Here is a 17,034-nt window from a genome sequence, read left to right as displayed (position 1 = left end):
ATGTGTGTTAGGGCTGGGGGGGGGGGAATATAGCTCAGAAGTAGAGTACTCACCTAGCATGTTGATACCCTGGGTTAAACTTCCATTATTAAATTTTTTTTTTAACTTTTTTGTGTATGGTTGTTTTGCTTGTGTATATGTCTGTACATGACTTGTATGCTTGATGTCCATGGAGGACAGAAGATTGCATTGGATTCCCTGGAATTGGAGTTACAGAGAATTATGAGCCATGTAGGTGCTTTGAATCAAATCTGGGTCCTCTGTAAAAGCAAGTGTTCTCAACTGCTCAACCCTCTCTCCAAGCCCTGGGAAGAGAGTCTTAATAAAGAATTTTCTAGATCAGGTTAGCCTGTGAAAATGTCTATGGGGGATTGTGGGCTAAACCATTCCCTAGGCAGGAAGGTGTGTTTTTGTTGTTATTTTTTGAGACAGGGTTTCTCTGTATAGCCCTGGCTGTCCTGGATCCTAGCCTTGTAGACCAAACTAACCTCAAACTCAGAGATCTCCCTGCTTTGAGTGCTGGGATTAAAGGCATGCACCATCACCACCTGGCAGGGAGGCTTGAACTGTATAAGAGAAGAGAACCCCAGCTGATGGGGAACAAGCAAAGGTGCATTTATTATTTTTTTTGTTCTTGACTCTGGATATATTGTAACTAGCTGCCTAAGCTTATGCCTTGACTTTCTTGAAATGGTGAAGTGTAACTTGGAGTTGTAAGCAAAATAAACACTTTTTTTCTCCCCTTGTTGCTTTTTGTCTGGGTATTGTCACAGCAACAGAAATGAAACTGTAGCAGGAAACTAAGGCAGGAAGATCACAAATTCATGAACATTCTGGACCTTGACCCTATCTGAAATACAAAACATAACAAACAACAAAAAACCTGCAGAGTTCAGAGGCACATTAAGTACCTTCACAATATTGTGCAAATACTCACCCCCCCAGAGATGGAGCTGGGGATTGCTGGTGAGCAAACATTAGACTTGACTTTAAGCTAAAGTCTTCTGCTATTGAGTCTCACTGGGTGGTAACACTTTACACATTTAATCCCAGCACTTGGGGATTAGAGGAAGGTGGATCTCTGTGAGTTTGAGGCCTGCCTGGTCTACATAGTAAGTTCCAGGACAGCCAGGGCTACATAATAAGACCCTGTCTCAAAAACAAAACAAAACCCAACAACAACAGAAAAAGATGGGGTCTTATATGGTCCAATCTGTCTCAGCCTCCCAAATACTGGGAATAAAGGCATGTGTTACTACACCTGGCATATTTAGGTGTTTGATCTATTGCAGTGTTTTAATTATATTATGGTGCTAGGAATGATACCACAAAGACATAATTAGTCTCTGTTAGTTCACCTTGTGTTGTATGATGTTAAGGGTGCAACTTTGGTGTTTGGCATATGGCATATTCAATTCTTAACATTTCATTTGAAGAAACTTTCACCAACTGAATCATTTTGAAGTCTTATCAGAAGTCCATTTATCCACCCGGGCGTGGTGGCACACGCCTTTAATCTCAGCACTAGGGAGGCAGAGGCAGGCAGAGGCAGGCGCATTTCTGAGTTCGAGGCCAGTCTGGTCTACAGAGTGAGTTTCAGGAAAGCTAGGGCTATACAGAGAAACCCTGTCTGGAAAAACCAAAAAAAAAAAAAAAAAAAAAAGTCCATTTATCACTAGGATGGGAGGGCAGTGGTACACACCTTTAATCCTAGCACTCAGGAGGAGGAGGCAGGCTGATCTCTCGAGTGCCAGAACAGCCAGGGTTACACAAAGAAACCCTGTCTCAAAAAATCAAAAGAAAAACAAGTCTCTCTCATATTTATATATTTATTTTAAATTCTCTAACTTTAGTATAAATTTTTGTTTATCCTTAAAGTCAGGACCATGGATGTTGGGATTTTTCGTTTGTTTTGGTTTTTTTGTTTGTTTGTTTGTTTGGGTTTTTGGGTTGGTTGGTTGGGTTTGGTTTGGTTTTTCTGTGTAGCCTCACACTGTCATGAAACTCACTCTGTAGATGTTATGCCAGGCAAATGACCATATATTGGATAGTTTAATGGCCCTGATGTTAAGGGTGAAAAATAACTTCTAGAGTTTCTTTGCGAGTAATAAATGTGATTTTAAATAAAATTATGTCAGTGGTTACACTACACACATACTAAATATTATTAAGCTGTATACTTAAAATATGTAAGTTTTATAATACCTAACTATGCCTACCTACCAAGTTAAGATGCTGACCCTGCTATTGGAGCATGGTCAGTCTGCTGTTGTTAATAAATGGAGCTATCAAATACTTCGATGCTATTCTAGGATAGCCTCAAATATTTTGTCATTTATTCCTGTGTTAGATATTCACTATTGTTTCTAAAAATGGTTTGGGTCACATTAAAGTCTTTCTTTTTTCCCTGCAGTGTAAGGCTAGCACTGGTGGGCATCTGTCTTCTTGTTCATTCTGCAAGGGCCCAAAGGACGGTAAGTGTCTTAAGCAATGAATAAATACTCTATTTTTATTTTATTTTTAAAAATAGACATCTCAGAGCCTGGAGAGATGGCTCAGTGGTTAAGAAAATATACAGTTCTTTCAGGACCTAAGTTTCGATCTCAGAACCCACGTAAGGTAGCTCACAGCATCCTTTAGATGTTGCTCCAGAGTGTCCAAAGTTGTGTTCTGGCCTCCCTGAGCACTTAAATCCATGTGGATACACTCAGACAGATACATATACATAAATAAAAATAATATTTTTTTTAATTGACCCAGCCTATAATCCTAGTACTTGAGAAATTACGGCAGGACAGTGCAGTGTTTGAGGCCAGTATGTGCTACATAGCAAGAGCGTTGTCAGAAAACAAAAGTTAAAAGGCATCGTTAATGAAAACTAAAGATTAGGAAAAAAATAGTATAAGCTTTAAGAGGATGAGGGAAGTAGAGAAAAGAATTGACACCCTAAAAACAAATCTATGAAGCTTTAAAAAATATAGTTCAGCTCTGGCAAGATGGCTCAGTGAGGAAAAGTGTGATTTCAGTTCCCAGAACCCATGTTAAAAAGCCAGAAACTGTAACACACATCTGAATACTGGCCCAAGGTCTGCAGTGAGATGCGAAGCTGACTGACCAGCTTCCTAAAGTATAACTCAGTGTCAACAAAACAAGAGAGACCTTGGCTCAACAAGGTAGGAAGAGAGAACAGACTCCTGACAGTTGTTTCTGACTTCAACGTGTCCACTGTGGTAGTTACACCCAAGTCTCATACGAACACACTGATTTAAAAATTTGGAGGGGAATAGGCATGTTTGTGCATGTTTAATTGCTGTACTCATAAAGCAGAGGTAGGTTTATCTTTTCTTGAGTTAGAGGCCAGCCTGTTCTACGTAGTAAAACTGTGTCTTAAAAAATGATGATGATAATTTTTTGTTTGCTTTATTTTTTGAGGGTCTCACTATGTAACCCTGGTTGTTCTAGAACTTGCTCTATAGGTCAGCCCTGAACTAGGAAATCCGGCTGCCCTCCTGAGTCCTGGGATTAGGTGTGTGCCACTATTGTTCTGCTGATTTTTTACCTATTTTTTTTCTCCCTCGAGTACAGCTTAGGGTTAGTAGCCTATTTGCCTAGGATTCAACTCTAGACATACACACAGCAATATGTGTTAACTAAACAAATGAATAAATTATCTTTAATTATGAGAAGAAAATAAATCACAGAAATAAATCATAAAAACTTGTAAACAAATAATCTGCCATGGGCTGTATTGTGACAGCAGAAGAATCCTCCAGATGTATCCTTTGGGTGTGTGCCGCTAAGTCCTTAGTGACATGTCTTTGCTCATTTTGTGCCTGTATTGTTTCTCCTTCTCTTTCTCTTCCCTTTACCCTTTATTCTTTTCCCCTTCCTGTTTTTCTCTCCTATATACTGAGGCTCTAATACAGGACCTAGTACGAGACTATGTAGGTTCTCACTATGTAGCCCTAGTTGGCCTGGAATTGCTATGTAGACCATGCTGGCTTTGAAATCACAAAGATCTTAACTGCCTCTGTCTCCCAAATACTGATTTTGATTCTGGGCAATCTAATATAGCCCAAGTTGGCCTTGAACTCACTGTGTGGACCTTGAAGAATTTCTGGTTCTCTTGCCTGTACTTCCCAAGTACTACAGTGTTGTTGCAAATGTATGCTGTCATAGCCAGCTATTTAGTTTGTCTTTTCTGAGGCTCTCATTCTCTAACCCCAGCCAGCCTCAAACTCATGATCATCATTCTAAGCTTCCCAAGTGCTGGTTCCTACATATGTTTCTATTGTTGATAATATAATCAGGCCCAGCAGTTATTAAGATGAATTTATTGTATATGTGTAATCATTTAAGTGATTAGTTTTGTTGGTTTTTGTTTGTTTGTTTGATGATTTTTATTTTGTATGTATGGGTTTTGCCTGCATGTCTGTCTGTGGCCTATGTGTATATGGTGCCCACAGAGCCAAGAACTGTAACTGTAACTAGAGTCATAGGTGGTTGTGAACCCACTATCAAGTGGATTCTGGGAACCGAACCCAGGTTTTCAGGAAGAGCAGCTAGATTTCCTAACCACAGAGCCATCTCTTTAGGCCCTTGCCTTTTGTTGGTTGGTTGGTTGGTTTTTTGAGATAGGATTTCTCTGTATAATAGCCCTGGCTGTCCTCACTTCAGACTTACAGAGATCTGCCGGCTGCTGCTTCCTGAACTCTCAGATTAAAGGCATGGGTCATCATGCTGGGCTTAAGTTGTTTTTAAAGATTTATTTTTATTTGTGAGTACACTGTCACTGACTTCAGACGTGCCAGAAGACGGCATCAGATCCCATTATAGATGGTTGTGAGTCACCTGTGGTTGCTGGGAATTGAACTCAGGACCTCTGGAAGAGTAGTCAGTGCTCTGAGCCATCTCTCCAGCCCTTGTTGTTTTTAAATTTATTTTATTTATATAAGACTGCTCTTCTTCTGAGCCATTCCTTCAGCTTCCGATTAGGATTAGGTGTTTTGTTTTAAAATTTATTTTTATGTGTCTGTGTGAGTGTAAACCACCTTTGTATAGGGGCTAGAGAGGTCAAAGAGACAAATATTAGCTGCCTGGTCTCATAGGAAGAGTGGCAAACACTCTTTACTGCCAGGCAATCTCTCCAGACCCATGAATTTTTTTTTTTAATTTGTGTGTATATTTGCCTACAGGTATGTATGTGTACCACTTGAATGTTTGGTATGCACAAATGTTAGAAAAAGGAATAGGATTCCCAGGAACTGGAATTACAGATTCACTGACGTGATATTCAGAACTGAACCAACTTCTCTGCTAGAGCAGTAAATACTGTTAACCACTTAGCCATCTCTCTAAACCCTTTTTAATTTTTTTTAATGACCTCAAGATCCATCAGAAAATTTTTGTAGGTATTTCTGAGATGGTATTAAAGGCATTTGTTAGTTTCATGAAGTCTTACATATTTTCTATTTAAATACCCCTACTGACAGAAGTCAAGCAAGAACTAGTATCCTATCCTCAGCCTCAGAAAACATCCATACCAGTACCTTCCGAAAAGCAGCCCAACCAGCCACGACCTGCTGATAAGGAGCATGAACTCAGGAAACGGGAGGAAGGCCAAGAGTCAAGATTAGGACATCAGAAGAGAGATACAGAAAGATACTTCCCTCACTCTCGAAGGGAAGGGCTTACTTTCCGAAGAGACCGGGAAAAGGAGTCATGGTCTGGAGAGACACGCCAGGATGGAGAGAGTAAAAGTGAGTAATTTGTCAAATTATGTGACAGGTTGGAAGCACAAGTGGCCTCTATGCAGCTGCTGTGCCCAGCTTAGAAGGCGTTGCCTTCACCTAGCTTTCCTAGTCAGAGGGATTCGTATCTTCTACATAGCAAATTGCTTTTTTTTTTTTTTTTTAATGCAGTAAGATGTGATTTTTGGTTTTAAGTGTTGTTAATAAAAAGAAAAGTGGGAAGTATTTCTTTTTGAAAAATAATTAGTAGAATAAAGTAGTATGTAGACTAAAAAATGGCCATTAAGTTCTTGGAGCTTCGTAGTTTATGTCTTTCTTTAATATCTCTCTGTCTGTGCTTGCTTCATACAGCAATCATGCTAAAACGTATCTATCGTTCCACTCCACCCGAAGTGATAGTCGAAGTGCTGGAGCCCTACGTGCATCTCACTACTGCCAATGTCCGCATCATCAAGAACAGGACTGGCCCCATGGGTCACACTTATGGTTTTATAGACCTTGACTCCCATGCAGTGAGTATTCCTAGTTTAAAATGAGCACTGATGACTGAAGAACCCCCTAGTAATGTTTGGGGAAGCAGGGCATGGGGGTGCATGCCTAGAGACCTAGCATCCTAGAAGCTGAAGCATATAGATGACAAGTTTAAGTGTAGCCTCTGCTATAAAGTGAGCCCCCGTCACAATTTATAAAGGGAGAGGGAGGTTGAGAAGAATCAGTAGTGAATTCTTTCCTTTGGGACTACTGTTCATTGAGGGCATTGGTGGCACATGCCTTTGATCCCAGCACTTTGGAGGCAGAGGCAGGCAGATTTCTGAGTTTGAGGTCAGCCTGGTCTACAGAGTTGAGTTCCAGGACAGCCAGGACTACTCAGAGAAACCCTGTCTTGAAAAAGTCAGAACTCCATATGGACTTAAGAACAAAGCTAAGCACCAAACTCTTACACATTTTAATTTTAGTGTGTTTTCTAAATTTTTCTTAATTAATTTTTTTCTAGTCACAGTTGGTTTTATATTAGATAGTAATAGGACATTTCTTCTTTTCTGGAAAGTATATAATAGATTGTTTGTTTGTTTGTTTTTGAGATAGGGTCTCTCTATGTAGCCCTGGCTGTCCAGGAACTCACTCTGTAAACCAGACTGGCCTCGAACTCACAGAGATCCGTCTGCCTCTTCCTCCTGAGCATGGAAATTAAAGGCATGTGCCACCATGCCTGGCTTTAATACAGTCTTGTGGTACGTGTGCACTTTTTCAAGACAAGACTATGTAACTCTGGCTATCCTGGAACTCAACCTGTAGAGTAGGCTGGCCTCAAACTCACAAAGATCCACCTGCCCCTGCCTCTCTATTGCTGGGTTTAAAGTCATATGCCACTACACCTGGCCACATCAAATAATGTTTTTAAAAAATTGTTACTGCCAGGCAGTGGTGGTGCATGCCTTTAATCCGGGCACTTGGGAGGCAGAGGCAGGCAGATTTCTGAATCCGAGGTCTACAGAGTGAGTTCCAGGACAGGCAGGGTTATACAGAGAAACCCTGTCTCCTCCCCACCCCCACCCCCACCCCCCAAAAAATCCAAAGCATTATACCTAGTAATTTTATCTTCTAACAAGTTAAAAATTACATTTAACTTTTTTTCTAAGGATGTAGCCCCTTTTATCTTTGGGTTCAAGATTGTCTTTGGTTCTTTAGGAAGCTCTTCGAGTAGTGAAGATTTTGCAGAACCTTGATCCACCATTTAGCATCGATGGGAAGATGGTAGCTGTAAACCTGGCCACTGGAAAACGAAGGTAAGGCTTCATTCCAGTTTTAGGGAAGAACTTATTCCTCCTGCATAAGAGACAGATAGTAGGGCATTGTGACTTCCCAGAACGAGTCGTCTCAGGTACATACTTATACATTTTCTTTTTCTGTAGTGTGCTCTATTCTAATTATAGAATTGTTTTTATTTTTAAATAGTATGCCAACCTGGACATGATGTTGCAAGCCTTTAATCCCAGCACTCAGGAGGCAGAGGCAGGTGAATCTGTCTGAGTACAGTGCCAGCCTAAATCTCATAGCAAACTCCAGGCCAGCTAATTGTCCATTGCAAGACCCTGTCTCTAAATGCATGCATACATACATAAATACATAGATAAATAAATAAAGTATTCCTGGATGCTTTAGGCTTTGACTGCCTGCTATCTTTATGGGTCAGAAAAGTTGGTAGAGTTTGGGGTTTATGAGTGCTTTGTTATATATATTTTTTGAAGCAGAATCTCACGTTATATCCCATACTGGCCTGGAACTCACTGTGTGACCCAGAGTAGCCTCAGTCTTCAGAAGGCAAAGGGTACAACCAGAGGCTTGGACACCTGGTCAGTGTGTTTAAATCTGCAGGGAAAAAGCTTCTCAGTAGATCTTCATATGTTACTATCCTGAGTAAGTGGGTGTCGTCTTCCCATTGTCCTAGCCTCAGTCATCCTGCAATGTCTAATTCAGCTACTCTTCTTTCCTCATCTTGACCACTGGGACATAACTCATCAGAGTGATGAGTTTATAGAGGTGCTTTGACTTAGCACCTCTACTTTGTTGATTGTTTTGCTCCAATAAGTTGCTTTGCAGGAATCCCACTGTTTCAGTCAAGTATCTGGATCCGTTAACCTGCTTGCTGTCTAGGTTGGCTCATTTTTGTGCACAATGAGGAAGAATTTCAGTGAATCTGTATGATTAGGCATTCCCTAGGTAGCCTTTGGTAAACAGGCTTTTGATATTTCATATTTTGTATTGCAGAAATGATTCTGGGGACCATTCTGACCACATGCATTACTATCAGGTAGGCTTTTAACACATGATGAATGTCATTTTAAAATATTCAGGCAACTAAAAGGATGACAGAAGGTCCTGTAGTTGGTGACCATTAAGGATAGTGACTGTGTACACTTTCATAATTCTAGTATTGGTTTCTCTAATAGGGTAAAAAATATTTCCGAGATAGGAGAGGAGGAAGCAGAAATTCAGACTGGTCCTCAGATACAAATCGACAAGGGCAACAGTGTAAGTAACTTGTTTTGTTTTTCTTGGTGTTTTTTTTTTTGTTTGTTTGTTTGTTTTTTAATTCTCCCTGACTTACTAGTCATTACTTAAAATCTATGTGGTCACAAAAGTAGCAAAGAAATTGTTAACTTATCAATGAGAGTATATCTCGTATAGGCTCTTTACCTATTTGAATTGGCCACTGTAATTATTTATTCTTAGTAAGCCCCCCAGTAACAATTTTATTTGACAGGAACTAATGCTGGATCTGATTTTATTCCATGTAGCATCATCTGACTGCTACATATATGATTCTGCTACTGGCTACTATTATGACCCCTTGGCAGGAACATACTATGATCCCAACACCCAGGTTAGTTTTGTTTTTTTTTGTTTTTTCCTTTATTTGCTCTGTCAGTAGTCTGTTGAGGATAGCACCCATAATGTGTTACTTTGAGTATTTTCTTCTCTGGATTCTCTGGATGCTCATTGCTTGAAAAGTGGAAACTTTATGGAATCTGAACTGTTTCCTATATGGAAAGTCAGTGCCCTGTGGCATTACAGGTAAGAACAGCACCGTTCTGGGAACATCAGTGGTGGTCTCCGTGTATACTCACTCGCTCCTGCAATGGGTTCTTAGATTGATATGGGTTCTTCTGCTGCCATGAAGGGAAGTATATTTTTATGGTTTTTCCAGACAAGGTTTCTCTGTATAGCCCTGGCTGTCCTTGAACTCACTCTGTAGACCAGGCTGGCCTGGAACTCAGAAATCCACCTGCCTCTGCCTCCTGAGAGCTGGGATTTGGGCATGCACCACCCACGCCCAGCCTGAAATTCTTAAAAAATAAGCATTCTGTAGACTTACTTCTTTCATACTGTATCACAGCAAGAAGTCTATGTGCCTCAGGACCCTGAGTCACCTGATGAAGAAGAAATCAAGGAAAAGAAATCTACCAGTCAAGGAAAGTCAAATAGCAAGAAGGAAACGTCTAAGAGAGAGGGCAAGGAGAAAAAAGACAGAGGAGTGACAAAGGTAAGGCAGCTCATTAAATCTGTACTCTTTATCACACAGTTACATGGAAAACATGGCCACTGTGAGCAGAGAAGGTCTGGGTTTAAGGTGTAAAGTCACTGTAAACATTCTCTAGGAAGAGCTGGAGATAGAGCTCAGCAGTAAAGAACTCTTGTTCTCATAGAGGACCCAGGTTTGATATTCAGCACCCACATGGGGCCCAGTCAGCTCCAGGGGATCTAAATCATTTCTTAGTGTATGCACTGACATAAATGCAAGCAAAACATTGGGTGCAGGGGGCAGTGGTTGTGCACACTTTTATTCCCACCATGCAGAGGCAGAGGCAGAGGCTGGTGGATGTTAGAATTTGAAACCAGCCTGGTCTGCAGAGCAGGTTCCAGGACAGCCAGGGCTACACAGAGAAACCCTGTCCCAAAAAGAAAGCCAAGTATAAACACATGCATATATATAATTTATAAACTATATAAATTATATATATATAATGATAAATCACCTTCTATAAACAACAACATAATGAGGAATGGACATCTGGAGAGATAGAACAATGGTTAAGAGCATTGACTGCTCTTCCAGAGAACCCAGGTTCTATTCTCAAAACCCACATGGTAGCTCACAACTGCCTGTAACTCCAGTTCTAGGGGATAGAACTCCCTTTCTGATCTCCCTGTGTACCAGGCAAGCACGTGGTACATAGACATACATATAATTAAAATATCCATACATACTAAAAAAACAGTTTTTTAAAATACTATAAGTGGGAGGGAGGATGGGATAGGGAGTTTGTGGAGGGGAAACCGGGAAGGCGGGATAACATTTGAAATGTAAATAAATAAATTAACTGGGGCTGGAGATATGGCTTAGCAGTTAAGAGCACTGACTGCTTTTCCAAAGGTCCTGAGTTCAAATCCCAGCAACCTCATGGTGGCTCACAATGTTCCATAATGAGATCTGATGCCCTCTTCTGGTATGTCTGAAAACAGCCACAGTGTAATTACATATAGTAATAAGTAAATCTTTTAAAATGAATGAATAAATAAATAAATAAATAAATAACCAATAAAAAATGAGAAAAAAAATACTGTAAGACCCTGGAGAGATGGCTGGGCCTGGGTTCCGTTCCTAATATATAAAAGTCAGCTTATAATCTTCTATGGCTCCAGTTCTGGGAATCCAGTACCCTCTTCTAGTCTCTGAAGGTACCAGGCACGCACATGGTGTATGTAGGAGCTCACACAGAGTAGCATATTCACAAAGATATATAGGCAAAACATTTAAACACATAAAATAAAAACAAATCTTTAACAACAACAACAAAAAAAATAGACCAAGTTTAGCGGTGCACTAGAGAGTCTGGCCTTCATTAAACTGATTTCGTGGTGTAGTAGCCCACTTACCCTTCCCCCATATGGTAGCTCTCTTCCTTTTACAAATGGAAAAAAACCTCAGACTAGGCATAGTGGCACATCCCTGTGATCCCAACACTCAGAAGACTGGGGCAGGGGGATTAACAAACGCTCCAGAGCATGCACAGCCTTATTTTAAAAATTAAAAACCAAAATAAGGACTGGCAGGATTGCTTGATGGGTAAAAGTACTTGCTATGTAGCCTGATGACCTGAATTTGATCCTGAGGACTCAGATGGTAGAAGAAGATAAACAGTCCTCTATGGAGATGAGCAGTGTATGCCAGTACTACGAGCCCGGCTGGGCTTTTGTTTGTCTGTTTATTATTGGGGGGCCCACAGCCGTGGATACACATCCCGTGGCACGTATGTGTGTGGCCATTGGGACACACTTTGTAGAGTTGGTGTTCTCCTTCCCGTTATATGGACGGCACTGAACTCAGGTCACTAGCTGAGCTGTCCTGTCAGCCTCTACCTTTCATTTTTATGCCTTGTCCTTTTAGTGTGTGGTTCTGTATGGACACTTCTCTTGGTGTAATTGTAACAGAAATAGCTTCTTTCTTAGGATAAAATTTCAGAATTAAAAAATGGTAAGTATGTTCACATCTTGTCTAATTATTTTATGAAAAATTATATTGGTTTTACCTCATATCAGCACCCTTTCCCTCAAGACAGTCTCTCTGTGTAGTCCTGGCTATCCTGCAGCTCAGACGCAGGGATCTACCTGCCTTTCATTGCTGAGATTAAAGGCATAAGCCACCACATCTGGGTCATTTCATATCAGTTATGTATTTTTAAAAAATGAGGGAATTTCTTTGAAGTTCAATGTGTAACTTTTTTGCCATTTGTTTGAAAAATACAGAAAAAAAGTTAAAAGAGCCACTGGTTGCTCTTGAGGGTAGAATATTGTCATTTTCTCTCTGGAGGAAGCTGCTGAGTTACTTGAAGTGGGGAAGGTTTTTTTTTTTAGTTTTTTGGTTTTGTTTTTTGAGTATTGCGATGTCAAGCTGTCAATAGCCATGTTACTATTTGAACCTCCTACATGATTCTGAATATCAAAAAAAATTCAAATCATGCTGTCTTTGTTTAGATTCTGTCTCTGCCTCTAACATATTCTTAATCTTTTTTAAGTAGTAATGGTAATGCCTGCTAGAATCTAGAAGGGTTGTAAGTAAAGACCAAAGAAAAGAATGTTATGTATTAATGCCACATCTGGTACCTAAAATGTTGTAAACACACAATTGGGTAGGTGTTTGTTGGTGGAGGTCTTTTCACATGCTAAGAGTTCTACTCTGATGTACTCCAGGCCCAAATGTTACACTTTTAAAGATTCTTTCAAAATCACTAACATGTTGCAGATGTTTGAAGACTTGGAAAACCAAACTGATTTTATCAGTACTAACTCCTTAATCCAGTTTTTATTGGTGATTATTATATAAAAATTACCTTTGTCTTTGGTCAGTTTCAAGAAAGTACCAGTGAGGGGAAGCCTCCCCTAGAAGATGTGTTTAAGAAGCCTCTACCTCCTACTGTGAAAAAGGAAGAGAGTCCTCCTCCAGTAAGGCTGATTCTAATATTATGGGCTGGGGTGGGGGGAGGAGCCCCAAAGCCTCTGTCTGGTTTTGGTTTTTTGACTCTATGTATCTCAAGTTAAGATTCCTCTTGAGTTACAGAGAAACACTGTCTCGACAAAACAAAACAAAACAAAAAGTTTCCTCTTGAGTGTAAATAGTAGGGAAAAAATTGTTACATGCTAATAGGGTGTTATTAACTAATCACAGGCTGTTATCCAACAATTTTTTTTTTTTACCTTGCTTTATTTTCATCACACCAGGTATTATTGTCTCCTCTTTGTGTGTGTGTGTGTGTGTGTGTTTTTCTATTTAAGTGTGCTTGCACACATGCACAGAGTTTAATACGAACTTTATGGAATCAGTTCTCTCCTTTTACCTTTATATGGGTTTTAGGATTGACTGACCTCAGGAGACCAGGCTTATACAGCCAACACTTTCATGTGCTGAGCCATCCCACTGTCCTGCTGTTTCTGTTTAAGTTATGGTCTTGTTCTTGTCCATTCTTTTCTAAACCATGTTTTCCTGGCCTTCACAAAGTCAAACTAAGCTGTGTCACTTTGATTTGGGAGGTGGACCATATGGATAGTGGACATGTTCCAAACCTAATCAGTTAGAACAAAGAAAGAAGATAGCCTTATCAAAACGTCCCCAAAATAGAAGTTAAATTTTAATGCTAAGCCCTAGCCTTTTTTCTCTAGCCTAAGGTGGTAAATCCATTGATTGGTCTCCTGGGTGAATATGGAGGAGACAGTGACTATGAGGAAGAGGAAGAAGAGGAACAGGCCCCTCCTGTGCAGCCTCGCGTAGCACAGCCTCAGCCTCAGCCTCGTGAGGAGATGACCAAGAAAGAGAATGAAGATGACAAACTCACTGACTGGAATAAACTGGCTTGTCTGCTCTGCAGAAGGCAGTTTCCCAATAAAGAAGTTCTTACCAAACACCAACAACTCTCAGACCTGCACAAGGTATTTCAGGACATTTTTGACTCTTATCATTGCTGTAAATTAAGATGCTTAAACCTCTTTTGGTTTTAATCATCTGAAATTGAGTGTGTGTGTACATGATGTGTGTGTGCCCATATGTGTCAGCACATATGGAATTCAGAGGGCTATATGGTCATGTCAGTTCTCTATCCATCTTTACATGGGTTATGTGGATCAGATCACCCAGGCTTGCATAACAAGCCCCTTTATCCACTGAGCCAAATTGCTAGGTCACGCTTATATTGTTTTTTATTTATTTTGTTCTGTTTTGTCTTGTTTTTCATTTATTCTCTCATATATTGCCTCCCATCTGCAGTTTCCCTTCCCTCCACTCCGCCCAGTATCATTCCACCATGTACCTCCTCTTTCCTCCAGATCCACCCTCCACCCTTTCTCCTCCCCTCAGAAAAGATCAGGCCTTCCAGGGACATCAACCAAATACAGCATAACAAGCTACTAGAAAGCCAGGCACATATTCTCACAGCAAGGCTGCATGAGGCAACCAGGAGGAGGAAAGGAGTCCCAAAGGCATGCAGAAGAATCAGGGACAGCTCCCAGTCCTACTACTCTTCTGTTTTTAATTCAAGAGCTGCTATGAATTAAGAGGTTTTTGCTTGGCCTTAGAGAGCGAGGCAGTTAAGAGTACTTGCTCCTCTTCCAGAAGACTTGAGTGCAGTTCCTAATACCTACACAGTGACCACACAAGACTATAAGTCCAGTTCCAATGCCCTCTTCTGGCCTCCACCCGTTTTTGGACTCTATGGTTACTGCATGCACATGATGTGCATATATGCATACAGGTAAAACATTCATACATATGATTAATTTTTAAAATTTGTACCTGCTCCCATCTTAGAACTTTAGTATTCAGACCCAATACAAGCAGTATGACTATCAAACCAGATACACAAGATGTGTAGGGAGAAAAGGACTTGTAGATAGATAACTTACCATTAACTAACAGTTGAGATTCAGATAAGTTCCCAATCGTCTTAGATACTGGTCAGCCTCACCTGGTTCTGTCCTGGTATGATAACATGTTGTTACTCCATAGGTATGCTAGGCCCTGTCTCTTCATGCAGTGATTGTTGCTTTAAGTTGTAAAGATACATAGGATACAACAGGAGCTACTTGAGAGCATTATTTTGATATATATTGATTCTCCCCTATAGTCTTACCAGCAAGCAAAATTATAAAGAAATAAAGCCTTTAGATGGGCTCATATTCTCAGAGTAATTTCTTTCATAGTTCTTCTTAGCAGATTTTGCAGCATATTTAAAGAGACTAGTTTGAACTTCTCAGTATAGAACTAAAAGTCTTTCTTTGCCAAAACCTGAAAAATGCTGTTTTTGTACCTAAATACATTGCTTGTCCCAGCCACCACCTTGGAGATTTTGTAAAACTTCTAGGATTCTAAGAAATTCCTCCTGATGAATCTTGGAATAGGCAACCTCCTAAGTGAGATTCTGAGTCATGAATTTATTTCAGCACCTGCAAAATTGCTAATAAATAAGAAAAGAGATTAAAAAGTAGTTTGTTAGAAGAAGGAGCCAAAGATGTGGTAAATCCATGAGCTGAACCTGCCTTAGGACCACACACTGGAGCACTTCTCAGTTCCGGGACATTGTCCAGAACAAGGACTACTGGACTGTACATGAACTGTCTTGGGCTCCTGGGGTTTCATGTACATGCCTGAAGATTTGTGGAGTTTAGACCATGGTCAAGGAATGAGGGACTCTCAGAACAGTTTTTGTTCTTTTAAAATCTTGGTGTTTCTTTTTCATATTCCTCTAGGTCTGTGAAAGAGTGTCTAGGGTTTGTCTGGGAAAGTGGTAGGCAGAGTGGGGCATGTAATTTTTCTTCTTTGGCTTGCCCAGACCCCTTTCCCATTATTTTTACCTTAAATCAGAAGATAAACCATGGGCTAGAGATAGATCAGTGGTTGTCTTAGTCAGTGTTCTATTGCTGTAAAGAAACACCATAACCAAGGCAACCCAGGTTTCTACCAGCACCCACATGGAGGATCAGAAACATCTGGAACTTCAATCCTGGATGATTCATACTCATACATTTTAAAACACAAATTAGAGTGAAATTCTCTTATGTGGTTTACCATGTGATTGTGTATCAATTAGAATATAGTTTGCTTATTGATGAAACTTAGGCAGAACCAGTTAGAGGTTGTTTGTTGCAGGGTATATTAGTCACTTAAGAGAGCCAGTCAGAATAAAAGTTAGTCCTAAAGCCTCTAGGAAAGGTCTAGAAGCATTTCTCAGCACGTTTTGTTGTTTTCCTAGACCTGTACTCATAAAATTTCTTTTCTCAGCAAAACCTGGAAATTCACCGGAAGATAAAGCAGTCAGAGCAAGAGCTAGCCTATCTGGAGAGGAGAGAGCGTGAGGTGAGCTTTGGTGAACAGTTACTCACTTTGCCCAGATCTTTTTGCCCCATGGTATATACTTTGTACATTGTACTGATTCCTCCTTACAAAAAGACAGAAAAGGGAAGGGATCCCTAAACATAATAGGTGGTGGGAGGGACTGAGAAAAGAGGAGAGAGCTGAAACTCCAGTCCAGGCATAATATATGAGAGGATAATAATTAACTAATTATCTAAAAGTATATAAGATAAAACCACAGTAGAAGCCGAAAAAATATATATGTTTATTGTTTATATATACCTTAGTAAATTCTTGTTTGTTTGTTTGTTTGTTTGTTTTTTAAGGTTATGTTTTGCTCTCCGGGTGTGTGAGATAAATAGCACTCTTATTCCCTTTAGTTTGTTTTTCTTAAATACAGGTCTAGAGATTTAATTGTTTGTATGAGTTCTCTAACTACATGTATACTTGCATGCCACAAGAGTGCATCAGATCCCAATATAGATGGTTGTGAGCTACCATGTGGTTGCTGGGAATTGAACTCAGGACTTGGAAGAGCAGTCAGTGCTCTTCACCTCTGAGCCATCTTTCTAGCCTCCTTGAGAAAGTGAAAGATTGTTGAGTAGGACTACTGAAAATAACATCTTTCACTATTTTAAAAGCTAAGTTGGAGGAAGAAGCTTAGTGTAAAACCAAATAGACTAGCTATCTAACCTGAGGTTAGGCGCCCACTGCTACTGCAGAGCCCACTAGCCTCAGGCAAGGTTTTTCTTTTCTCATTCTCTTATGTGCAATCTCTCTCTCTCTCTCTCTCTCTCTCTCTCTCTCTCTCTCTCTCTCTCTCACTCTCTCTCATCTCTCTATCTGTATATTTTGGTCTTTTACTTTCTTTTACTTTTTTTT

At 40.1% G+C, this 17,034-nt stretch overlaps 1 protein-coding gene across 6 annotated transcripts in view; it reads left to right on the top strand.

Moving 5' to 3' along the window:
- The window catches only part of Rbm6 (RNA binding motif protein 6), a 97,288-nt gene that overhangs the window by 72,534 nt on the left and 7,720 nt on the right, over positions 1-17,034 (top strand). For all 6 annotated transcript variants that reach the window (XM_021206598.1, XM_021206600.1, XM_029542888.1 and 3 more), the window contains 11 exons: positions 2,414-2,474; positions 5,493-5,759; positions 6,102-6,262; positions 7,440-7,537; positions 8,520-8,562; positions 8,702-8,783; positions 9,050-9,135; positions 9,649-9,795; positions 12,660-12,755; positions 13,470-13,736; positions 16,081-16,155. In XM_021206598.1, the coding sequence (XP_021062257.1) occupies positions 2,414-2,474; positions 5,493-5,759; positions 6,102-6,262; positions 7,440-7,537; positions 8,520-8,562; positions 8,702-8,783; positions 9,050-9,135; positions 9,649-9,795; positions 12,660-12,755; positions 13,470-13,736; positions 16,081-16,155 (1,383 nt within the window). The remainder of the gene's footprint in view (positions 1-2,413; positions 2,475-5,492; positions 5,760-6,101; positions 6,263-7,439; positions 7,538-8,519; positions 8,563-8,701; positions 8,784-9,049; positions 9,136-9,648; positions 9,796-12,659; positions 12,756-13,469; positions 13,737-16,080; positions 16,156-17,034) is intronic.

Source organism: Mus pahari, chromosome 10 (genome assembly GCF_900095145.1).
Source record: "Mus pahari chromosome 10, PAHARI_EIJ_v1.1, whole genome shotgun sequence".
Lineage (NCBI taxonomy): Eukaryota > Metazoa > Chordata > Mammalia > Rodentia > Muridae > Mus > Mus pahari.
This window is presented reverse-complemented; position numbering and strand designations above follow the sequence as displayed.